Source organism: Glandiceps talaboti, chromosome 14, assembly GCF_964340395.1.
Source record: "Glandiceps talaboti chromosome 14, keGlaTala1.1, whole genome shotgun sequence".
Classification (NCBI taxonomy): Eukaryota; Metazoa; Hemichordata; class Enteropneusta; family Spengelidae; genus Glandiceps; species Glandiceps talaboti.
Window position 1 is genome coordinate 5,995,049 of NC_135562.1, and position 22,855 is coordinate 6,017,903.

General features: G+C 35.8%; 3 protein-coding genes across 3 annotated transcripts in view; all 3 read left to right on the forward strand.

Annotated features, from left to right (window-relative positions):
• LOC144445879 (regulator of telomere elongation helicase 1-like) overlaps window positions 1-6,347 on the forward strand; it is a 47,494-nt gene extending 41,147 nt beyond the window's left edge. Inside the window, exons 27-36 of the mRNA XM_078135521.1 lie at window positions 25-78; window positions 740-826; window positions 1,147-1,380; window positions 1,757-1,822; window positions 2,622-2,700; window positions 3,301-3,444; window positions 3,712-3,800; window positions 4,419-5,370; window positions 5,833-5,930; window positions 6,052-6,347. Of these exons, the coding sequence (XP_077991647.1) occupies window positions 25-78; window positions 740-826; window positions 1,147-1,380; window positions 1,757-1,822; window positions 2,622-2,700; window positions 3,301-3,444; window positions 3,712-3,800; window positions 4,419-5,370; window positions 5,833-5,930; window positions 6,052-6,147 (1,899 nt within the window). The 3' untranslated portion in view covers window positions 6,148-6,347. The remainder of the gene's footprint in view (window positions 1-24; window positions 79-739; window positions 827-1,146; window positions 1,381-1,756; window positions 1,823-2,621; window positions 2,701-3,300; window positions 3,445-3,711; window positions 3,801-4,418; window positions 5,371-5,832; window positions 5,931-6,051) is intronic.
• Window positions 6,348-7,258: 911 nt separating this feature from the next.
• LOC144445881 (gamma-aminobutyric acid receptor subunit beta-1-like) lies at window positions 7,259-13,304 on the forward strand. The gene is made up of 4 exons (XM_078135523.1): window positions 7,259-7,316; window positions 10,430-10,587; window positions 11,976-12,109; window positions 12,836-13,304. The coding sequence occupies exons 1-4, from the start codon at window positions 7,259-7,261 to the stop codon at window positions 13,302-13,304; spliced, it is 819 nt and encodes a 272-aa protein (XP_077991649.1).
• A 2,482-nt stretch (window positions 13,305-15,786) lies between these two features.
• Window positions 15,787-20,374, forward strand: LOC144446043 (neuronal acetylcholine receptor subunit alpha-6-like). Its single transcript, XM_078135723.1, has 5 exons — window positions 15,787-15,862; window positions 16,567-16,709; window positions 18,304-18,348; window positions 19,078-19,193; window positions 19,867-20,374. Exons 1-5 carry the CDS (start codon window positions 15,811-15,813, stop codon window positions 20,240-20,242), a joined length of 732 nt encoding a protein of 243 aa, XP_077991849.1. The 5' UTR covers window positions 15,787-15,810; the 3' UTR covers window positions 20,243-20,374.
• The last annotated feature ends 2,481 nt before the right edge of the window (window positions 20,375-22,855 follow it).

A 22,855-nucleotide genomic window follows, 5' to 3' on the forward strand; every position in this document is an offset into this window, starting at 1 on the left:
ATTGATGTGATAATTTTATTTCAGAAAAAGACAACAGAGGATGATAATGATGATTGTGATGGTAACGATAGTGGAGAGGTAGGTTTGATAAGATGAGAGTTTCTTTGCCATTATTTTTCAGAAGTTAGTATTTCCTACACGCAAGTCAGACCATAGCCACAATAGGTCATGCTGACTGTGACAAGTCAAAAACCACTGATGTCATGCAGAGATGGGACGTAACATGTCGGTTCAAATCATTTCATTTCAATACACATTATTCTGGTTTATCAGAAAGATAAAATATTTCATGGTTTGGCCACTAGGGGTGCTGTTCGCAGTCTATTTTGACATAGGAAGTGAGGGCCTGTATAGTTGAATATTGTGGCATAAACACAGCAGACACCACTCATTTTCCTTGTTGTTCCCCACTGTAATGTTTTATTTTTTTACTGACTAGCAGTAATCAAAACATGTCTAACCATTACTGTAATGCCCCTGAATGTAATGAAGCCATAATGAATTCAGCGTTTTGTGCTTTGTATATATAATCAGCAGACATGACAAAACTTTTAGCGTCGGCTTTGCCAAGTCTGGGACACCCTCTTGCGATGAAATGGCCAGAAATTCAATAACCAGAATAAAGCTCATCGTGTACCTGTTGCTTAGATCCTGCCACTAGAGGGCAGTGTGTACAGGTTTTAAGTGTGGTAGCAAAATCTACACATTCTTTGTACCTTATCATTTAATGTCTTTGAAGGGTTCCAAGTATCAAGCTGCACTAAAGAAAAGAATGGAAGAACAACGAAAGAAAGCCACACTGAAGAAGAAAATTGTGATAAGAAATGTAAGTAGATATTGACTGATAGATATGTAATCTGAAAAGACAACTTTATGTTGATTGTTTTCCATTTGCATTATTAATACCGTACTGTACTCCTCCATGTATACGGTTACTCCCCACCCTCCCCTCCACCCCCCCCCCCACACCCCCCCCCCCACACACACACACACCCCCAAAACATGGACGGGTTTATGCACAGCAACTCATTATCACCAATGTCAACCGATTTATGTTAAATATTTTTTATTTAATAGTTGCATCAAAACATTGCGAACTATTCCCATTTATGTAAGTGACTAACCAGTTCTGTCTTCCATCCATAGCCCTCATCACAATTCAAAGACAAGGAATTTGAAAAAGAGTTCCTAAAACCTGCTAGACCAACGGTAACGATTCACAGTAGATCAAGTAAACAGAATAGAATGAGTGGTGGGAGGTCAGAGGAACCAAAACAGATAGTTGAAGAGGGTCCTAAGACCTCCACCACCACTGATACCACCACTGGTAGAGTAAGAAATAAACAAGTACTATTGTCTGCAAATGAATACATCATCAAGGTATGTTTCATTATTTATTGATCACAGTCTTTCTCTCATTTGTTTCCCAACTTATTTCACTTCCTGTATATGCTACGTGATATATATGAAATGTACAAGTGTTATAATCATTCACCTTTGATACAAGAATAATATTGGGAGGAGGGGTGTACTGTATGCAGTGAATTGATTATGGAAATGTTTAGCCTCTTGAAAATCCAATATGGCTGCCATTTTGCAAGATGGCCGTCAACTGCTAAGTTCAGAAATATTTATTTACACCACTCTCAGTGTATCCATTCTAGGTTCAGTTTGTTTTCATTTAAATTCTTCCTATTTGACCAATGGCCATGTGTAATATGGCTGTAAATTGATACAGTCTTCATTTATATTACAGGTACGGAAATCATTAAGTGATAGTGCATACCAGACATTTAACAAAGTCATGGCGAAATATAAGAAGGTAACAATCACCTAGCAGATACATGTATTATTATTAAACTATTTTAATGTGTTTAGCCTCTGTCTATATTTTGTGGGTACACATAATTATATGTTAATTTACAAGTCAGAGAGAGATAATAATAATATAATAATAATAATAAACATTTATATAGCGCCATATATCCACGACAGTGCTCATAGGCGCTTCACGTTTGGAAAAAAAATAAAAAATTACAAGTCAGATCATGAATAAATAACCAAATCCTTGACAGTCACCACTCTATAATGGCCACTTTATGTCAATCCCATGGGTGACTGCTATACACAGCTTTGACTGTAATTTTCTATGCATATTGGACAAATCATTTAGTACATTGGCTTGAAGCTAAGCCATCCTTACTCTGTGTAGTAAGTAAGGTAATAGGGAACTTGCAAACCCACCATGTTGAATGTTGCATCATGGGAACTGTGATAATTAATACTAAATCAATTAGTATTATAAACAATGTTGATACATTGTTTGTAACCACAAATAATCAATTCATAATTACCCTGACCACTGTGGGAGGTTAATTTTATCAGTAGCTCCAGATTAGGTATTTCGATAACCACAGATAATCCTATAGTCCTTTGCGTCTGAGCATGCTCAGTCTGAATTACAAGTTCCCTATTTCATACCTTTTAAAACCAACATATAGAATTAAGTCCATTATGTAGTGTACTTGCAAGCCTTTAAGTCTTGTATTTAAAATTCAAAGTCCCTGACAAGTTATTTATATCTCTCTTAACAAAGTTGGTACATGTATTTTTATTTTCAGACTAATGAGTTTGCACCACTGGTGGCTGGATTAGCTGATATCTTTATAGAGGACCCACGGAACCATGACTTGTTTAAAAGTAAATATATCAATGTCTCTGTTCAATGAAGTATATTATACCATGCATGAAGCACTTAGAACAAAAAATATGGAATATATACTCTGGTTGTTCTATGTCGCGACAACACATATCCATGTCACCTGTTCTGCTGTGTTCAAAAAAATGAGTCAAACAATTTCAAAATTACTATAATAATTACTTTCCCTAATTTTCTTCGATATTACTGGCGCATGTATAATCATGTTATTCTCTAATATATTTCTTCATTCAGCCGGAAAATACTCGTGACCTAAGGGTTGTCACTAGAGTTGAAAGAAGGACCCCTTAGGTCACTCATATTTTCCTTGGCTGAACGAAGAAAAATATTTGGGAATAACATCTAATTGTTCCAAGTCTACCAATATTTCTGTTAAAGATATTAAATACATGCTTGCTGCTATCAGTGTCTGTATTTTTTTTTTTAATTACTAACAAAACCCTTGTGATATATAAAAAAGATAGGGAGGGAGGGAGGGAGAGAGAGACAGACAGACAGACAGACAGACAGACAAGAAACTCAGTTTGTACCATTTTAAGGCCATTGATGACAGTGATGGCTTATCTTAATTTTCTTTACAGGCTCCTACAGATATGTGAGACCATTCCATAAAAAGGAATTTGACCAAGTTTGTCAGAATCTGATAGGCGTGGGATGTGGTTACAAACCGGAAGACAGTGTGCCTAGAAAAACACTGGAGAAAGCAAAACTACAATGCACAACAGGTAAAACTTCCACGTAATGTGAATATTGCCCTAGGGAAAATGGAATGTGAATAGTGCCCCCTATATGCAAATTGAGGTCACTATGGGTCAATAGTCCATACCACATGGTGTGATCTAAGCCAATCACCAGAGGCTATTTGAACATGATGTGTTATGATTATAATATATATGCTGCTGTTGGTCATTATCAAAATCCAATATTGTCCACCAGTATTTAGTTTTTCTTTAGTTTGTCTAATATGTAACTGGTGTATATTTTGTATCCAGTCACAGAAGTCCATGCCGAGAAAAGAAAAAGAGAAAATGAGAGTGGTCAATTTGGACGTCCAATGAAAATACCACTACTTGCAGACTCGGTTAGTACATGTAAACTATGCATGAACATTTCTACTCGTACAGATTCAAAAGATTTTTGGAAAATTTATTATTCCAAATATTCAATGTCGTGCCATCAGTGTTATCAGAAGTGTACTGCATCATAATTCTTGCTCAAAACATCTCTCTGCCTGCATCCCAATGTACGTTGGGTTTGGGTATCACTTCCATCAGCCACCATGTATAACTGTACAATTTCTATAATTTATGGCGGAATTTAATATAACAGATTCCATTCAAGTGTGTATGTATTATACAACCTTTAGATACACTTAATGTGTACAGACAAATCTAATCATTATGGCCTCACTGATAAGCTAAAAGTAATCCAAAAACCATAGGATTCAAACATTGGGGTGTAAGTGCAAGTTGATTTTTTATTGAAATATCTACTTCTCCAATTTGTCCTGCCTACTAAAATACTTTGTTAAAATGAAAATTCATCTGTGTTGGTAATTCAGTGTGTTGCATTAATTTTTACAGTCTGTGGACAAAAACTGAAGTATGCAGTCAAATATTTTAAGCAACAATTTTCAAGTTTGTAATTTGATTAAAAAGCTGAATACAACACATAACTTACTTTGTGTTTATATTTACAGAAATCGACTGCTTCACTCGGAGGTCCTGAATCCAAGAATAAACACTTGGATTCAACAACTCATTTGAATCGGGGAAAACCATTTCAACAACACGGAAATGATAGTAATGAAGATATATTTGCCAAGACATTCAAAAGAGCTAAGCAAACGGAAAAATCCAAGATTCAAAGTCGGAAAAATGGAGTTGAGAATGATGGAAAAACAGTGACTACTGTTATTTCGGAAACAAAACTTCAGGGTTTACATGGAAATCAAGAAAAGGCAGGTATAAAGGGCAAAGGTCAAGCGGTCAGAGTTGAAAATCAAACTATTTCCACAGCTGATTGTGTTACCTCGACGCCAGCACAATCTTGTGCTACAGATACACGAAAGGAAATAGGAATATCTAACAAAAGAATGAAGGAATTTACAGACCAAGATTTGTCTCAGGCTTCACCAATGTCCATAGATACTAGCCAAGAATTTGGGGCTGATAATTTAAATGCTAGTGTCAGTCTCTTTAGTGATGAATCCTCAGCTCTTGATACCTCAATGGACTCGGTGTCAGATGTGCAGGAAAATATCAACAAGCAATGTAAAGACGAAGAACTGGTAGAAGAAACCAGAAAAGAAATGTGTAGATCCAAGAAGATGTACGAAGGAGATAATAATATCAACATTCCAGAGTTACGTGAGAATCAGGAGAAATTTAGTAAAACATCCAGTAAAAAGTTTTCGAAAAAGTCCTCACGAAAAGAAGATGAATCGGAGACTGAGAATACAGACCATATTATGTCAGCAGGAAGCAGTGCAGATGGCAGTGATGTTATCAAAGTTGCATATTTGAATGAAAAGGAAAAGAACGTTGGTGAAGAATCAGGAATGTGGGACTCTTTTAGTCAAAAATCAATAGATATGATTAAAGATGACCATTTGTTTGAAAATCATGTCAAGAAATTCCGAACTAAAAGTGGTCAGTAGTTTTATGTGTGTGTGTGTGTGTGTGTATGTGTGATGCTATGTATGTATTTATGTATGTGTGTGTATGTATGTATGTATGTATGTATGTATGTATGTATGTATGTATGTGTTATATGTATGTATGTATGAATGTGTGTATGTATGTATGTATGTATGTATGTTATATGTATGTATGCATGTGTGTATGTATATATGTATGAATGTATGTATGTATGTATGTAGTATGTATGTATCTGTATGTATGTATGTATGTATGTATGTATGTATACATTGTATATGTGTATATGTATCTCCCTCTCTCTTTCTCTCTCAGTAGATTTTTCACCACTATTTCATGCATATTTGACATATGTATCACAGTATATGTAATAATAAATATCTCAATAATATACATCAGATATTGGAAATCTTCAGCTGTGTTTTAAGCTGTATATTGGAATGTTTGACTTTACAGGACTGGTATGTAAAATATGTAACAAAGAAAGTATTCAGCCATTCAAAGCAAGATGTCAACATATTTGTTGTAAAAACTGCTGGTCTGCATATATCGAGGTACTAGTATACTGTTATTTTTATTGTACAATGAAATTATTAGTGCCTACCCCAGTCAGACACAGTATTTTTAGACATTACCACTAATGACAATATCATTTTATCTGTTTATTTATTGTAGGAACACAAGAAATGCCCTCAGTGTGGTCAGAAAACAAAGTTACGACACCTTAAAAGAGTTTATTTTCCACGTGGACACAGTCAGCAAGAATCATAACCATAAAATCACTATTTACAAATTACTGAGAAATTATCCAGGGATGCAGGCCAAATAGAGTGTCATCATAACATGTATATGATATAGTAGATCATTACATGTTAGATAGTTCATCATATTACACTGCCAGATTACTGTAATGCATACACTTGTATATATATACATGAATATACATAACACAAGTTTTGTTCATTTCAAGTGTTTTGTATGCATTTTGTATTTTGAGAGATTTTGGATAGCTATATATTTCCCAGGTGAAAATTATTAATAAATCATCATTATTATTATTATTATTACAGAAAAGTGTGTCAGGATTGAACTAAAATTGTGATATTATTGTATGTATATATATGTAAGTATTTATGTGTATGAATGTACATGTATGTATATATGTATACAAGTATGTATGTATGCGTGTGTGTGTATGTACGTACGTACGTGCGTGCGTGTCTTGTGTGTGTATGTACGTACGTACGTATGTGTTGTGTGTGTCTGTGTGTATGCTTATGTATGTATGTGCTTGTGATGATATCTGAAGATTGTTACTTTACATAATTACGACTTGTCATTTATCTATGAATATACCCAAAATGAGTTATGTATTGCTTTTGGTAACTACATTTATCATCATAATGTACGAGCGTCTGGATTGTAAAATATCCTTCCTCAGGGATTCAAAAGCTGTCTTTTCAAGGACTACCACCAACTTTTAGATTAGAATATACGACATTATCAAACGACTACCACCAAAGTCAAGGTAGTAAAATATCCGGCCTTTCTTGAAACGGAAATAAAAGTTGTTTTTGACGACTGCCACCAACATTATATCCATCATTCCTACAAATATAACATTGCAGAAATAAGTTTTTTGTGACGACTGCCACCAACGTCAATATCGTGAAATGTCCGACCTTCGTACAGATACAAGAATGTTGTGGTCAATGTCAATACCGCCTGTAGTGACACATTCTAAATATACCCTTTTAGTCGACGACCTACTTAGTACAGTGGTTAACCGATATTTCACCGAGTAAGCCACTTAGTGCATTCCTTACACACTGCCTGTGTATCACAAACTTGTATCTTCCGAGAGCAAAATTGCTAAAATAACATGATGCTGGGTTCGAAAATCATCGTTTTGCTCGCATTCTTTGTCCTTGTTGACACAGGTAAGTACACAACGAGAATTATATTATTGACACGTTTTTCTGTTGAAGTTTTGCAACAATGATCAATTAATTTGACATCTTTAACAAAAAAAAAGTAAAACTAATTAACGATTAGTTAACGTATGTTGTGCTTCGAGGTAAAAAGGTTCGTTTCTGGCAAGACAGATGAAAAAAAAACTATTAAGAAATAGTGGCTGAAATGATTTTAAGTTTATTTCTTACTTGAGCTGTTCAAGACAACCATAAGACGTCCCATCGATCGTTCAGATAAACAGATTAGGTATAAGTCATGGTTTTGGGCCGTGAGACTAAAACTCAAAAACAGCTGAGTGTGTTATATCTCATTTACATACATTTTGTTATGCAAATAAGAGAATCTTCTTCGGTGCAAGTTTTTTAATCAGGTGACTGGATTGTTGATATAATAAGAATCCCAAACGGTAACGAATTTTATCGCATACCATTGCCATCACAAACTGCAAATAGGAAATATATAATACAGTGTCCTCGCTCAAATTGGGGGTATCATCACCTCATACTACCGTTTCTTAAGAGCTTTCTTACTTGGTATTCTGTATGTAGAAGGGTACATCAGGGAGGTTTTTCATATTGTTCAGCCATCGAGGCAAGCAACAGTGCTCTATGATTAACCGAGTAACCTATGCCATGTATACCCCTAAGGTATACACAGACAGGAAGTAGAACCCCACCATGGCAAATTTTGGAAACTTTGGCCTATTGCGACTTATAGTAGCAGCGTAGATTTCAGTGCAGTCACTGCAGTTATATTGCAACGCCATTGGCGGTTTCTTTTCATCAAAACGTTGTCTTCAAAAAAAACATCGAACCAACTAAATCGTATGTCAACTGCGCGAGGAGTATTTAGTAAAATATTTCAGGGCAGAAAATGATTAATTGTTGGTGGGCTCTGGTGGTGTTAAGATTTATTGGTAGGAATGAACGTTTACAGAAAAACATGTGTTTTGTATCATTTCATAGTTGAAATTAATCACGTGGCTATATCGTGTCTCCCTGTGGATATATGAACAAAAGTGATTGAAAGATATGGTGTGGAAGGAGGCAAAAATAACAATATAGAAAACTATCATGTGTTACATATAATGCAGTTAGTGAGACCATCCCACATATAGTGTACCCAGGTCCAGCGTTCTCAAGAAACTTGATATCAGTCTTAAACATGACTGTCCCACTGCCGTAAACTACTTTTCAAAAACAAAAATCTCAAAAAGCTCAGAATGGCAGTATTAAAGGGACGATGGGCCAAATTGAGACACCATGAATGTTTACAGATATTCAGTAAATTAAATGTATTGGAGTTTATTTGTTTGTACGTTCAAATGAGTTTAACATTATCATTCATTATTGACCGGTATATATATATATGCATGTACATTTTCTGTATAAACGTTACCACGATGTTGCAGAACATGACTTCAAACAACATCAAAAAATATTCATTACAATCACAATCAAACAAATTATGAAAAACATGAAAAAGTTTAAAGTTTTGGTATATTAACTACCAAAGAACTTTCACCCAAATGCCCCCCCCCCCCCCCCCCCGAGAAATATAAACCCAACCAAATATATACGGCATTTTAACATGGTTGGCGAATTTCGGTTTGCTGTACCTCGAACAAACTAGTTTGACCTGTTGGTCTGATTCCATTAACCCACAAGTTAAGACGTCCTGGAACGAGGTCACGTCTCGGTACTAATACACGGTATATGATATTCTTAGATGTTGTCGTTGTTATTGTTTTTACAGATGACTTCATTCTACACTTTCCCACATGTCAACAGATTGCCACAAATTGAATGTGACCAATACCATATGGCATGCTTAAAATTTTGACGACATAACTTTCCCGCTAAAATTAACTATACACTTTTTTGTAATGTTTGCCACGTGCTAACTCGGGCTTTATTTTACGTGGAAATGGAGAAGTCTAAATTTCTGCATGTATGTCTAAACTATGAAAGTTGATGACAATTGTTATTCCTTCGTGAAAAAAGATTTAATATATTAAGCTACTGCTTTCGTCTAAGTCAAGGTCGACAGTCTTCGAATTTCTGACATTCCGTCATTTTGATCATGGAGCTAATTAGTCACGCGCAGGTTGTCGACGAATCTCGACTGATTTTATAGTTACTTCAAAACATATACATTGGGTCACATCAACGTAACGTTAAGCGGTTAGGATTGTTTTGGCTGACAACACTCGATAAATCAAAGAGAATTAAGGATAAGTTTGCAACAATTAATGATGATTATAATAAGGTGGTGAGTTTGTTGTTGTTATTGATAGTGGTGGTGGTGGTGGTGGTGGTGGTGGTGGTGGTGGTGGTGGTAAAACAATGACTAATTAATTGTTTGTTAGGGCATGAACACATCTTTCATATCACAGCTGGAATGTGTGTATTCTATCAACTTGAATGAACCATTACAAGGAATCACTATGACTCCAATCCAAAACATTCAAGCAATACTAGAAGTTAATAACATCTGACGTGAACATCAATTCCGTGTCAATGGACGTCAGTTTGGTAAATATAACTTGCAGGGAGGAGGAGTGGGCATGGGAATAGTATCGGTTTGATGCATATGATTGGACATTTTCTTAATAATCGACCCAATGATGATCAATAGCGTGTACATTACATGGTGTGTATACTTCGAAGTATCGTTGAATTTTGAGTAATATATGTTATACACGAGTTTTTGTAAACGAATGATTGCAAAATGTTATCATGTTTGATGTTTGGTCAGTTAGCATACAAGTTGATTTTGAACGATTTAGCGGTTTGACGAGTTAATTTTGCGACGAAGTGACTGCGACGCGATCAAACTTGAAATCGTTTATCGTCATAATATAATGTCTGGGAATAAAATGAACCCGACGTGAAAAAGACAGTGAAGTAATACGGTAGACAATGTTGTGTGACTACTATAGCTAAATATATGTCAATGCACCAGGACAAGTTCAGTAATGTATTCAATATATGTTGCAGTATACTCCATCGTTCATACTTCGATTGAAAGCACTGTAACCATGCATACATTAGTAAATCTCGCCCCTTTATTTTAACAGGTCTGGCAGTAAATTATACCGAGGAGAGTGACGACGATGAATACATTCAGCTGAGAAGAAAATTACTTGCTAACTATGATCGCAGAATGAGACCAAATTATGGAGGATATCCAGTCAGACTTACATTGATATTACAACCCCTTCAAATAATTGACATGGTACGAACACTTCAGATGTTGAACGATACAAGAACGACAACGTACACGTGTAGATAGTAATGTATTTCTATTTTTGGACGTTGTATACTTGAAGTGTATTAATTGCATAGGTAGTATCGGCTGTTGTCTAGATCGGTCTGCAGACTTCTGATTATACGTGTAAAACGACTTTCACATCCCTCCCCTTTAAATGCCGTTGGCTTTATGCTAAGGCCAAATCAAAAAAAGTTGTTTGGTTCCGGTTACCCGATCCATCTAGTTGTTCACGCTGACCATAAACTTTTTTTTTACATATTCGAGAACAAAATAAGAAAATCGCGAAAATTGTGAAGTCTCGCAAGAAATAGTGGATGCGGGAACTGACATCAACTGAAAAAAAAACTATCTAAAACTGTTCTTCCAATCTGTAATGGTTGTACACCTGATAGGAAGAAACCAATAACACAGAGACCATATGGAAAACAACGGAAAACATAACTACCTGAACTAGACACTCACATATGAAAAAATAAAAAATTCGACCTACCCCACCGGGCCTATTTTAAAATTCAATGTTATCGGAACCCCACAATATTTGTTACGCCTTAATAGTAATGTATACTACATGTCATATGCGTACTGTCAGTCTCTGGAGTACCAGGAGTGGGTCTAATGTTATCAAAAAAAAAACACTCCAGAAAATGTAATATCAAATCATTTTCTCTAAATACATTAGAAACACATGTGTTTAGCTTTAGCTATCGGACATTTGATAAAATAACAGAAGAGAAAGAACAGCTTCCAGTGGCATCACTGACATAACTGGCTACATCATTGTGGATAGCGACTATTACTCATCTAAATTAACGACAGATTTAATTGGTGTACTGTAGATGGTAGGCAAATGAAGTGTGGCCTTAGAGGGCAGGCTAGTGTATGATGGCCTTATTTTAGTGTATAATGGCCTTAAGCTTTGGTGCATGACTGAAACGTTTTGACTAACATACCTGTATGACGACACGCTTTCGTTTTTTACTTTCAGAATTTCGTGAACAGCACATTAATCATGGAACACAGGCAAATATACGTAAGTATTTGTCAACGAATACACCAGACCTATGTACTGGCAATGGTATGTTACTACCAAAATTAGGAGAGTGTATATTTTCATTAAGGCGTTGTGACGTTTTTTTTTAGGTCCCACACAACGAATTACACCAACAATACACACACACACACACACACACACACACACACACACACACACACACACACACACACACACACACACACACACACACACACATAGATACACACTGACAGCATTATACTTTAATACGGTATTACTACAATTGATAAGCTTTGGAACTGTCCAATTTAATTTGATACACTTATTGTTTCCATTGTAGAAATGGGTCGATAATCGACTAGCATGGGAGCCTGTGGATACATACCAAGAAAACCCAAATCTCAGTAGTTTGATGATAAATTTGCCAGCTGATTCAATATGGAGTATTTTACCATATGTAGAGTTAGTCAATCAGTAAGTACAATTGCCTTTCGATCTATGGTCGATAAATGATCACCAAACTCATTGATTTTACACCTAAGTAATTTCTGTGATCTGGTAATAATTTATTTATCAAATGGTTAACATTGACAGATTGATGTAGCTACAAATCTGTTTGACCAACAGCTTATTAATCAATCGATCGACATCGAAGACTGATTGATCAAGTTATTGACAATTTAGTAACCGACTTGCCAAACTGACTGACTCAATGACGAGTTCACTGACCTATGCATTTAGATAAATATAATAGGATTGATTGGTTGGTTGGTTGGTTGGTTGGTTGGCTGGCTGGCTGGCTGGCTGGCTGGCTGGCTGGCTGAATGATTGGTTGGTTGGTTGGTTGGTTGGTTGGTTGATTGATTGATTGATTGATTGATTGATTGATTGATTGATTGATTGATTGATTGATTGATTGATTGATTGATTGATTGATTGATTGATTGATTGATTGATTGATTGATAATTAGATGGACGACTGACTGACTGACTGACGGTTGGTTGTTGTTTGGTTGGTTGGTTGGTTGGTTGGTTGGTTGGTTGGTTGGTTGGTTGATTGGTTGGTTGGTCGATTGATTGATTGATTGCACACACACACAGTTATTGGGATAATATTATGATTCATATATTCTGTATTGACATAGTGACATAATTCAACTTTCGCAAAATGTCGTCATATTTAATAATTTCTTCTTCTAGACATGTATCTGGTGAAGAGATATATGGTCCTGTCAGCGGTTATGACACTTCAAATGTCACAGTTACACCCGATGGCAAAGTCGAACTAATCACACAGCCACTCTCCTCTGTAATCCCTTGTTGGAAGACCGCCCTCATCGACGATGCCTTCACTTGCAATATAACTCTCTCCAATTGGAGATACCGTGCTCCTGATTTATATTTCCGCGTGCCATCAAGTGCGCCCGCTATCGATGTAAGCGAGTTTAAAAATGATGAATGGGATATTACAGATTTCAGTGCTAAACGAGGGATTAGGGTAACCCCTATTGGCATAGTTTCGACCGTGGATTTCGAAATCACTGTAGGCAAAGTTGATGTCAGTACGACAGCATTTCCTAAATTCACACCTTCTAGTGCACAGCCTACCAAAGCTGGTTTCTTTCAGATTTTCTTTGTATTTACTATTCTAAATATTATAAAATTTTGATTTAGCAAGCAGTCATGTAGAAACTAACAATGAATATTTGATTACTGAGGAAGTTATTACCAAAAGATATTATGTGATTATGTATAAACTAACAATGAAGATTTGATTACTGAGGAAGTTATTACCAAAAGAAATTACGTGATTATGTATATTATTAGCCCATAATGAGGTATTATTATATATATGTAGTTTCGTAGAAATAAAACTTTAAACGTACTACCAAACAAGGGTGACTATATAGCTATAGAGTTCTATACTGCAATCTCAAGCAAGTTTTTTTTTGTTACGAATTACTTAAAACAGAATACAGACGACACTGATAGGGTGTTAGCATGTAGAATGATACATAAATCAACATCACTGTGAGACAAGAAATATTCAAACACAAAATTGTTTATTTGTGTTTCACTGTGAGAAAGTAATGTGTAGTCAGTGCAGTGGTTGTATTTTGTTTGTGTAATTGATAAAAAAATATTAGTAATTGAAACGCTATAGTCTCTCTGGTTTGGTAGTATCATATTCATCGGATATACTACTGAGTACATCGTAGTTTCTTTCCTGTTATTAGATCTGTCCTCCAAGTGTCAAGGCATGGACGTAGATAACATTTGTTTTAAACTGAAATACAAGTGTCGTCGCCGCCGCCGCCGCCATTACTGTATTGCAAAACATATACAATACGAGTAATGTTGTATGATCTCTCCAAATTAACCAAATGATATCAAACTTAGAATATCTTAGATATTTTAGATAATACTTTTTTTCACAGTACACAGTATGTGTTGGATATTGCGATATTCCTTGTAAATCTAATGCCGTTATTTCATTTCAAATGTTTTTTATCTAGATTTATGTTTCTGTATTTTAATGATCAGCTGTTATTGTAAACATTGTATTGCTTGCACAATAAAGTTGAGGTCTTAGAGGAAATTGAGAAATTTTCGTGATTTTAAAATTCTTGGACCTACCCCAATCACCGCCAAGAAAAACTGTTATGAATATTCACTTATTACCTTGGATAATTCTTGAATTGATTCTTTCACCATTGTCCATTGAAAAGGCAAAGACACTAGACAGCTTCACATTTGCCATTTCAAAATCTATATCATCGATGTCATATTGTGCTCACCAGAATACTGGTGAGAACTATTAAAGGACGCCACCAGCGTTACACATGGGTGATGATCATCCTTAGTGGATGTTTAAACCGTGCAATAGACCTCGAGTGGTAGGGGGGTGGGGGCAATGATGGCAAACACACTAGGCTTTTTAATAGATAACTAGACAAATGCAGCAACGTAGACTTAGAGGAAAAGAAGAAAAATAGTTTTAAAAAATAGACACTCACCGTCACATGTTTGCTTCTGAATAACCTTTCTTAATGCTCGAGTAATAATATCACGTGATCGACAGGCCCGGGATTCAGCACCAGTGTTACGTTCTGGGGATTTCGGTGTAGTTGTAGTTAGATCAGCAGAACGTAAACGATTCTCCACTCTAACTATCTTTCTAGGGTAACAAGACCAAACGAACTTGTCTAAGTTAGGAATTAGCCACACAGGTATCGTCACTCACAAGTACACTCTTACAGTCAGGCAGAAAGAGACAATGTATACACAACAGTTGTGTTGTAAATCAAAATCTAAGAGTAAACTTTATTTCTCCATACCCCTTACATATAAGTTCTAGTTGTATCACCTTGAAATTATGGTGATGTCATTATTCTAAAAATAATTTGCTATAATTAAATGACCTCTCAACCTAGATTCATAGTTCTAGAAGATACGGTGAACCAGAATATTTAAGATTGAGATTTGAGATCATGCCATATGTAAATTATCACATGTAAGACAAGTGTTGATCACGCTATTGGAAAATTAATTATTAATCTGAATTCGATAATCAACAAGTTATCTTGTTTACTAGTACTAATCTATATTGTTTAATCAAAACACTTGACAGTTGTTAGCTACTAGGGATGAATGTCATCAATACAGGATTAGTAGATAATAAATCAACATATTATTACATCACGCTGTTGTTAGCTCCTGCTTTTAAGTTAGTAGCACAAAGGTAAATTTTACATTAATCTTAGTAAAATATGTCAACATTCCATTTATGACATTTCTTGATCGTAAGAATATATTGTACAGCACTAGTTCGACAATCATATTGTATCAAATTAAAGATATAGAACTTCTTTCAATATTATTTTTGTAAGAAAGATATTTAAAATATGAATTTTTACTGTCAACATAAATTTGCTTTCTAAGGACGAACTTTATTTGCGGAACGGTCTGACATTATGAAGCTAATTATCAATTATCATATTTGCATAATTATCACGGAGACATATCAAATTATCGTTATTAACAACCCTATCATGACGTCACTGATTCTGAGATGATAGTAATTATCGATTCAAATCATAAGCTCCTTTACTTGGGTTTTTAATTTAGATTTTCGATGCATCGCAGAAGTATCGTCACTTAGCATTGATAGAGTCATGATGAACCACATAACTGTCCGTTGCCTTATCGCCATCTTTTTACTAGCAGGTAAGACTGTCCCAGTCAAGGGTTGGGGATGGGGCCGAGGATGGTGGAATTTAGAGAATAGTCGACTGCTTGTTGGTAATCAAATACTATACCAATTGTACGAAATCCCTAGCAGGCATGTCTAACAAGTTCTTACCATTATCCAATCTGATTAAAATCTGATGTGTTTAATTAAAAGCACCTAGACGTCTTTATTTACCTCTTGGGTCGTTTGTTTTGTTCCGGGTGATCGCTCCCTTCACACATCAAGGTGGCGACCACCCGGAACAAAAGAAACGACACAAAACGATGGAAATAGAGGTAAATAGAGACATTTAGCCGCTTTCAAAACATCATATTTTAATCAGAATTGACCATTATCATGCAAGACAATTTTCCTTGACAATTGCATGTGATAGGAATACAGTGGTAAACAACATGTAGACTGTATCTACACGAGGACTCTCCTGGATCGATGAAACTATAATCTAACATCTACTATGTACTACATATTTCGTGTGTTTTCGGTGCAAACCTATACAGAGAGGGAACTCGGGATTCCACATGTAACCTGCGAAGTTCACCGTTGGAGACCACACGTTTAGTAACACTACTGCCCATATAGTCAGTAGAATTTACTGTGTTTACAAGCGAGTATAAATAAAAGGAGGGTGGGTTTGCTACAACAGGAACTCAAAGACAATTATGGAACATTTTCATTGCAGGAGATGTATTTTGTGGAGCTGCTTACAGGAAACGACTTTATCACGACCTTTTCAGATCTCACAATGGAATGAATTTACCGTTACCTAAAACTGGTCCTGTGGCACTGACATTTCGCCCTAATATCCATCGCATAATCTCAAAGGTCAGTTTTGTCTTCTTTCAAACTTTGCTAATTTGTAAGTTTGTTAGTCAGTTAGTGAGTTAGTTAGTTAGTTAGTTTGTTTGTTTGTTGTCGTCGCGTCGTCCACTTACCAGCTTGATGTTCAGTCTACTACGAATCAAAACAAGAATATCCACCATTGACATTTTGAACAAATACAATATCTTAAACAAACACACACACACACGCGCACACACACACACACACACACACACACACACACACACACACAAACTAACAAACAGACAACCAGCCATACATATAAATATTAAACAAACGAATGTACGAACAAGCAGGCTACAGTTTCTGTTCCTGCTGCGGCAAAAATAATTGTAATTTATTTATTTATTTATCTATTTATCTATTTATGTAGACATGTATCACTCTGTTAACATAATTTATCACATGATGGTATTTCAATTTTCGTTCTGTTTGTATCGTTGTCATGACTACATGTCATATGTGTAAATTTCAGGGTTCTTAGGCTGCGATCAGAATTAACGGCAGGGGGCCTGGGGAGAAATTGGGAGCCATGAAGAAAATTGAGGGTTCAAAGGGAGGGGGCAATGAAAATTATGATTGTCTGAAAGGGTGGGGAGGGGGGCGCAAAATATTTTGCTCATGATTCGAACCAAATTAAACCTCAGGTTTAATACCGAGCAAATTTAAAAAGTACTCTCGGCTTCGCCGAAATTACTTATGACGTAGATGACAACCATGTAAATGTATTTGTGTATGCCTTCCTCTGTCTGTCTGCCTGCCTGCCTGTTCTTTCCCCCCCCCCCACACACACACACACTCTCTCTCTCTCTCTCTCTCTCTCTCTCTCTCTCTCTCTCTCTCTCCTTTTTTGAACATTCAAACTTCAAGAACAGTCGTTTGTCTTGTACGTTTGCAAAATTGTTCACGATCATTTCATTTACCTTTTTAGCATTTGATTATGATTCAGTCAATAGCCAAGTGAATGTATGAGTCTGCCAAAATGTCTCTGTATAAGTTAACGTGTAGGTAATATTTAGCCATACAGTTGTACATGTATACTAATGTATTTAGAGTAAAATTGGACAATTTGTGGCTTTCGATAATGTGTATGGTTTGACATTTTATGTCACTAAATGGCCTCCTATATGTCCTTATTTTTTTTAAAGTGCTTACCCGGTAGGAGGGGGACACCCCGCCCACACCCTGAGCTCCCCACTACCTGTATTGGGATGCTGTTTCTTTCCAAAATCAAGATTGAAAGAGAAAACCCTACTGACTAAGTATTTCCAAGACTTGTATAGGTTACAGCCCATTGTGAGACAGAAGCCCACATCTATGTGTAAAGAAATCTCTCATTGTTATATATGGACGTAGAAGTAGATTTCCAATGTTAGTTTAATGTAGTGTACCATACAGTGTATCTATGTAGTGGAGCTGGGGTATTACATAGTTACACATATTAAAACATGTGTAGAGGGGGGGGGGCTATGGAAACTCTTGGAGTTATTTCGGGGGTGGTATGCTGGCTTTATGTTGTCAAAACACTTTATTTTAGAACCTGGCCACCTATTGTCATTGTTACTTATTGTTTCAGGACCCAGCATCGAGTACGGTTAAACTTGAGATGTATTTATATTATGTAAGTATGAATTATATTCATTTGATGTCTTCTTTAGAGTGCATTAGAATCTGTGCTTTATAAATGATAATAAGAACTATATAAGAAGTATATGAAATATTAACACATGTTGAAGTTACGGTCGGACAGACACACAGGCTCACGGACAGACAGACACGCACGTCGAAACACAGACACATACAGACAGACAGACAGACAGACAGACAGACACGCGCACACACGGACCGGACGCACGCACGCACGCACGCACGCATACACACGCACACACGCACACACGCACACATATGGTGCATTGTACAATGCAAACTCGAAACTATTATCAGTCTTGGTCGTAACTGTCCAATGCAATGTCTTTATAAACTGGTCATGGTCAGTATTATGCGCTCTACTCAGTCCCTTCAATTAAATGTTCTGATGGTAAAATAATTGTGGTATTGGATTTTTTGTTTTATTTTTTATATAATATCCTACATCAGTATCACAGAGTAACAAGAATGTGAAGTTGACGACTAGAGCATTGCATGCTTTAAAGACATTATCGACTGACGGTGAGGGTCAGAATGTTTGAGTACTAATGGAAACTATCGGACATATTAGTGTTTTGACACACACAGAGAGACATGTCCACCTAGAGTAATAGCCAAAATGATTATATTCATTCGCAAAAACATCATCATTGGTTGTCCATTGTGTAGTTACCTTTCATCAACGTTGTTCATTATATTGCAGAGTTGGAATGATCCGGCCTTAGTATGGGATTCGTCTGAATATGATGGTACCGAACGACTTGTTGTGCCTATGAAAAAGATTTGGACACCCTCTACTGACATGCAATTATATAGTGGGTGAGTCACTCTTTATTGTTATTGTATCTGATGAAGTAATGTTCAGTAGTGATATGGGTATGAAGAAGGGTGTTGGTGTGCACCCCCGGGGGGTTGCTTCACCCATTTGACTATACGAATATGCGACACCCTTTTTGGGTACTTTTTCTAACCCTTTGGTCTAAAGAGAGGTCTGTTTTTTTTCGAGCTGAAGGGTGTAATATGGGATGCACTCTACATTATTGTCGATTTTGATTGGTCTAAAATGAGGTTCATTGTCCTTTACCAAACTATAACTGTGCCATTCATTGCCCCCCTTAATGTGTCATCTGAGGGACAAAATACAAGCTTGAAAACGACATATATTAAATATACATACATACATACATACATACATACATACATACATACATACATACATACATACACACACACGCATGCACGCACACACACATACACACACACACACACACACACATCCCACCTAGCAATGGCCAAGATCAAGATTTCGATCATTTGTGTAACTTAAGTATATACAAAGTGAATATACAGTATATTTTTATATATGAATTAAATTCCCTTTATTCTAATATCTTTTCAATGTTATCTTGTTCATTTGCTCCCCCTTTTAGCTCATGTTTCATGATTTCAAACAACTTAATTTTGTTTCTATTATTTGATAATTATATGCTAGGACTGAATCCTTTGCCTCGACTACGGCTAAACAATTTGCATCATTAAAGTCTTCGGGGGATATCTTCCTATTTTACCACACGATTTCTGAAGTACCATGTGACCAAGGAGAAAATGGTACAACAAGCTGTACGATCAAGTATACCATGTCCAACTACATGGCTGATGAGGTGGCCGTCGACGAGTTACAAGAAGAGGCGTCAGACATTCACTCTAGCATAGATAATGGTTTGGACTGGGGTGTAGTGACCGCTAAGCGCTATCGGGAAGTCATAAACTATGCATGCTGCCCAGAGACATTCCATAACATGGTAATAGAACTGGTTTTCGATGACACAAAAATGGAAAAATGGGCAAATAATGGCGATTTGAAATGATTCATATTTTGAGAACTGCAGAAACAGTGATGTAGACACGGGATATCGTGACGCAGAACGATAAGGGTATATAGGCTATTATTTCTGTTCAAATGCGTGGTATAGTTATCTTTATCTTAGTAAATATCTCGTTGTGTGTAGTTTTCCATGATTATATCATAACTCATCAAGCATGAAATAAAGATTAGTAAAAGCCGACATTTAAAAAAGTGTGGCTGTTCAAATTTAAATATGTCTCTGTATTTATTTATTTGTAGGTCTTTTTTGTATATTTTTCAGTTTATTTCATTGTTTGCTTACCATGATTGCAACCTCAAGTCCAAATTATAACGTCGAAAGTCCTAACTTTATCTGTGTATGAACAAGATCCTAATAAGGGATAGAGAGAGGGGATGAACTCCAGAGTGCTTCCTCGTGAAGACTCGGGGAGGGGGGGGGGGCTGTTAGGGGGTATGATCCAAGAATTTTAAAATTACTTTGCCTTTACATAACTATTCACAAGTGATATTGTGGAAGAAAGACATTTTACAATTATAATAAAAATGACAATATGAAGCGCATACCTAATGATCTTTTCTTGAAACTACAGTATGGTTAAAAACCTCCTTCCTTTAAATATATTCTAACATTACTCTTACAGCTAGACTCCAGATACATTAGTTAATTGCGTTGCATATGTATAGGAAGTGAATGGCACGCATTAGTGACACTGCAGTAACAATTCCTGTAAACTTTAATTGAATGTGGTCACGAAAGGATCTGTGTGAACATTTTCATTGTCAAGTTCACCATTTAAATTAGCATTTGAGCGTCTAGTGGATTTTCCCATTTTATAATATATATATACGACACAGTTCTTCAACGCTATCTATATCGGCATCTATTTAAATTGTTAGTTCATAACCCTATAAAGATTATATATTTTTGATATCGATGTTGTGATTCACTCTCAAAATTGTATAACATAACTACTATCTCAATTGGCATAGTTTCCCCACTCACCAAATTTTGTTTTGGTAAAAAACAAATAGTCCAACCAACTATATAAAACTAATTTCAATTTAATTCATCATATTTGCATAATTGATTGCTCATTTAGAGACATATTAAATTATAGTGATTAAAATAATAACCCCCATCATATTACTAATTGTTCTACAACCTATATTCGATGAGATGATACTTTAGTTCTACTAATTTCCGATTCAAATTTTCAACTCCTTTACTTTAGTTTTGAACTTCACATTTGAGTGCATAACAAAACTGTCATCACTCGGCATTGATAGACACACGACGAAGCACACAATGTTTCCCCGCCTTATCTTCATCTCCGTATTAGCAGGTAAGACATTGTAAATCGTCACTATCTCCTTTCGTCAACATAGTTAACACAATGGCTAAGCAACGTCATACGGCTGAAATGATATTGGTTTGGTGTTTCACTCGTGGGGCACTACATTTTGTACACAAAGATAGACAGAAGATCTATAAAGATAACCTACTTTGATTCATATTATTGAGTGTTTTCTAACTAACGAGGAGATACAGTACAGGTGGAAATAGGGATATACATTTAATTTGGGACATAATCAGCAGACAATATGGTTTAAATTAGAGAATTTCAAAAAAAGAAACTATCTCCACACAGATCAGATTTCAGTTTCTTCTCTCGCCTGAATAATACTGCAACATAATTTGGTGTATATATGTATATAGATGTAGAGAGAAGTTACTGTGACTTCTACGAGAACTCGATGAAACCATCAATATTAAACGTCATGTATTTAATACGGAGCTCAAAGACGTTATACGATATACTTATTACAGGAGGTGTAGTTTGTGAAGCCGGTTACAGACCAACGAGGGATCGCCTCCTTCATGACCTGTTCATGTCGCATGATTCAAATGATTTGCCTTTACCCGACACTGGTGCTGTGTCACTACACTTCACCCCAACTATACAAAGAATAATCTCCAAGGTCAGTTTTCTGTTCATTCTAAATTAGATAAATGGAGAGGCTCTTCCAACTACATCGAATCAAGCAAAGCAAGAATACCATATGTAATCATGTTTTGATATTGAAAACTAGTACCAAAAATAACAAAACGAAACATAAACTAACCGGCAATGGAGTATATTTTTCACCAAATGTTTTTTTTGTTATACTGAAGAAGAGTTAATTTTTTGTTAGATAAAGGACATGACAAACACATCAGGATTTCTGATGTAAATGATATTTGAGAAACGTATCAAGTTAGAGTGAAATTCCAATTTCTGTACGGTTTGTATCGCAGGTATTATTTCCTAACCTGTCTCTACGGTCGCTGTAAATTTCAGGGCTGTTAATATTAATTATATCCACGTTTGCAATTAATCCAGATTTTGTTACATTTCCTTTGAAAAAGACTCATTTCCTGAAGTAAACACAGTTTTTAAGTATGAATGTCATTTTAAGAGGAAATTTAGAATTATAGTTGATTTATGACTCTTTATACGGTTGGACCAATTAAGTACCATAGCACACTCATTTTCTTTGTAATTATTTTTGTAGGACCCAGCATCGAGTACAGTTAAACTCGAGATGGATTTATACTATGTAAGTATATTAATAT